Source organism: Myotis brandtii, unplaced genomic scaffold (assembly GCF_000412655.1).
Source record: "Myotis brandtii unplaced genomic scaffold, ASM41265v1 scaffold105, whole genome shotgun sequence".
NCBI classification, from domain to species: Eukaryota; Metazoa; Chordata; class Mammalia; order Chiroptera; family Vespertilionidae; genus Myotis; species Myotis brandtii.
In genome coordinates this window covers 763429-767063 of record NW_005353538.1, presented here as the reverse complement: position 1 = coordinate 767063, position 3635 = coordinate 763429, and the positions used below count along the sequence as shown (strand labels likewise).

Below are 3635 nucleotides of genomic sequence, written 5' to 3'. Positions count from 1 at the left end.
TGCTGACCGCGCCCCTGAAGAAGGTGGAGAACCACATCACCGAGGCGCAGCGCTTCTCCCACCTCCCCAAGCGCTCGGCCGTGGACGTGGAGTTCGTGGAGCTGTCCTACTCCGTGCGCGAGGGGCCCTGCTGGCGAAGGCGCGGTAGGGAGAAGGGGGACCTGCGGGGGGCGGGGGGGGAGGCAGGTGGCGGGAAGCTGGGGCCCCCCGCGCCCCGCAATGAGCAGGAGGCCTGGGTGTCCCCTCTGCGAAGCCTGCCCCGTGGGCACACGGAAACCTCAGCCCCTCACTTAGTGGAGGTGCCGGGGTCGGGTCTCCCCACGTGGGAGCTCTGGGAGGCACTAGGTTTCCGTGGTCACTGACGCTTTCCTCCTCTCGGTGGCTACTATGCCCTCTGGTCACTGAGGAGTTTTCTTTATTTTTAGGGAGGATTCTTGCCTTTGAGGGCCCGCATGAGGGGGTGTGTGTGTGTGTGTGTGTGTGTGTTCTCAGTGTTTAGCAAATATCCTTGTACCTCTAGAACACTGCTAGTTTTTAAAAATATGTTTTTATTGATTTCAGAGATGAAGGGAGAGGGAGAGCGATATAGAAACATCAATGAGAGAAACATCCATCGGCTGCCTCCTGCACACCCCACACTGGGGATCAAGCCCGAAACCCCGGGCATGTGCCCTGACCAGGAATTGAACCAGGGACCCCCTGGTGCGTGAGATGATGCTCAACCACTGAGCACACGGGCCAGGCAACACTGCTAATCTTTAAAGATGTTCTCCTTCCTGAATCTTACTCCATTCTTGCCGAAGCCTTCACAGCAGGGAGGGTGATGGTTTGTCAGGATAGATGACATCCCCTGTTACTAATATAAAAATTGAGGCCCAGGGAAGTTGAGTAACTTGACCCATGTCACACAGCTAATAAGTGGTAGCGTTGGGCCCAGAAGTCAGGTTTTACAGCTCTCCATGCATTTTTCTGTCAACATACGAATGTCCACACCTATAGAAAAAATCTATAGGAGTTTACTGAAACTGAGGACTTGCCCAGAAGCAGGATCTCAACAAATTGAGAAAATGTTTCGGTCTTTTCATGCATTTAGAATCAAAGGAGAGAGACCAAAGGAGGGTTACATGAGGGAAGTGGAAGTCTCTGGAATTTAACATTTACAGTGCGTAGAAATGGCAACAAGATCACAACGAGGACTTTGGGAGCCTTCGGGGTCTGAAAAAGCGGATCCTCCTAGCATCTGTTTCTGAGGTGCTACCCTGCGTGCGATGCATAACAGTGGACAGGGCTCACGTAGGGAGAGTCACCAACGCCTGCCCAGGTAGGGGATTTATGGCCAGATCGGCCTGTGAAGTTCCTCTTAGTCACTGAGCTGTCAGGCCTGCCTCGTGACCCCCTGAGCTTGTCAGACTTACTGCGAAGCCCCCTCTTTTGCTCACAGTTGTTTTCTCTCTCTTAACCTCCCCCTCGGGACATCTGGGTGAGGTCTGGGGCTCTGAGCGCTCTGCACCCTGACCACCCCCCACAGCTCCTGCCCTGGGCCAAGCGGGCTAGGATGGTGTGGGTGGGGAGTGAAGCTGGGACGCTGTTCTCTGAGGGTGAAGAATAGATCTCCAGGTCTCAGAATTCCCTGCCCTCACTCCAGGGAGCGACCCAGAGGTCACAGGGCACGAGCCAATGGAAACGGAGGCACGTGGGCTCCCTGCTCAGCACCCTGTCCCTAAGCAGCCTCTCTCAGCTCTGAGACCAGCTCTGGGCAAAATGAGGGGCAGCTGTTATTTCCTTAGCCTTCTCATTTCTGCAGTTTTAAGGAGAAATGAAGATGAAAAGGAAAGGTAGTAAGATGGCCCAGCTCCCTGGTCGCTTCAACCACCAGTAAAAACTGGCACCCTCACCTGGTCCTTCAGGCCTCTGCCCTTGCCAGCCCCGTTTTGCTCTGCTGTCCCTTCTGCTGACTCGCAGCCTTGCCCCTTTCTCTGCCCTCTGTCCTCTCTCTAACTCCTCTTTTCACTCGAATCTCTCTCTTTCTCTAAAGGGCAGAAAGTAATTGCAGGTAGGCAGAGAGGGGAAAAAGCAAGGGGTGTGGAGAGAGGGAGTTCCATCTTTTCGAGGTAAGGATTTCTCACCAGTCTCCCCTAATTATATGTGACGTTTCTTGGTTTTCAAACACTTTTTTAAACTTAAAAAAAAAATTTCCTCAGCTGAGGCTATGTTTTTATTGATTTTAGAGAGAGAGGAGGAGAGAGGAAAACAGGTGAGAGAAACATGGATTGGTTCCCTCCTGTACGTGCCCCAACTGGGGATCGAACCCACAACCTAGATATGTGCCCTGACTAGGAATCAAACTTGCAACCCTTCAGTGAATGGGACTATGCTCCAACCAACTGAGCCACACCAGCCAGAGCAAAATACTTTTTTTCCCCATTGATTTTTTTTAGAAAGAGTGGAAGGAAGAGAGGGAGGGAGGGTCACACAGAGAGAGAAACATCAAATGTGAGAGAGACACATCGATTGGTTGCCTCCCGCACATGCCCCACCCACGCCATGATTGAACCTGCAACCCAGGTATATGCCCTTGACTGGGAATCAAACTCCCACCTTTTAGTGGACAGGCCAGCACTCTAACCACTGAGAAACACCAGCCAGGGGCAGGGCAAAACACTTTTTTTTCTTTTTTAAAATAAATCTTTATTGTTGAAAGTATTATATAGGTTCTCCTCCCCCCTTCCCCATTAACCTCTTCCAGCCCACTCCTGTCCACCCCCTGCCCTCAGGCCCTTACCTCCCCATTGTCTGTGTCCATGGGTTATGCATATATGCATACAACTTCATTGGTTGATCTCTTAAAACACCTTTAAGTTAATTATCTCAATATTCACAATATCCCTATTATATCCTTGGTAGGAGATATTACTATTTTTATTTCATAGTTAAGGACGTGGAGACTCTGGAAGATTAAGTGACTTAAAATTGCAAAGAGAGTTAGTGAGGTGGGACTAGAACTTTGGTTCTCTACAGGCCCCTTCCATGCTGAGTAGTTATGGTCCAGCAGGAATCCCAGACGTGGGTTCCTAGCCACTTGTAAGGTATGTGGCCTTGGCCGGCCGGCGTGGCTCAGTGGTTGAGTGTGGACCTACGAACCAGGTCACGGTTCGATTCCCAGTCAGGGCACAGGCCCGGGTTGTGGGCTCCATCCCCAGTGGGCAGCCGATCAGTGATCCTCTCTCATCATCGATGCTTCTCTCTCTGTCCCTCTCCCCTCCTCTCTGAAATCAATAAAGATATTTTTTTAAAAAGAGATGTGACCTTGGGAAGGCTGCTACCTCTCCTGGCCTCACTGTCCTCGTCTGTCAGCTGGGATGATAGGGTGGCCCCCCCGCCCCCCCCCGGCTTGCTGCGAAGCTCGGAGGCCTGTGGAAATGCTCTGTGGAAGGCGCCTGAATTAGGCGTCAGCGTCAGCCCAGTGCCTGGCTGTGATGAAAGGGGGAAGCTCAGTATTCCCAGCTTCTCCCCTGCCGAAGAAACCACTTCCGTGCGTGTCTCGGAAAGGCATGTGCTGAAGCACAGGAGCATGCCTTCCGATCGGTGATGGAGCCCATGACCTCCCCTCCCCCAGGAAGCAGCTCCTGTGACCT

General features: G+C 52.2%; 1 protein-coding gene across 1 annotated transcript in view; it reads left to right on the top strand.

Annotated features, from left to right (window-relative positions):
* Positions 1–2: 2 nt before the first annotated feature.
* The window catches only part of ABCG4 (ATP-binding cassette, sub-family G (WHITE), member 4), a gene marked incomplete at its 5' end in the record, with an annotated part of 19401 nt that continues 15768 nt past the window's right edge, over positions 3–3635 (top strand). Inside the window, one exon of the mRNA XM_014539897.1 lies at positions 3–144. Within this exon, the coding sequence (XP_014395383.1) occupies positions 3–144 (142 nt within the window). The remainder of the gene's footprint in view (positions 145–3635) is intronic.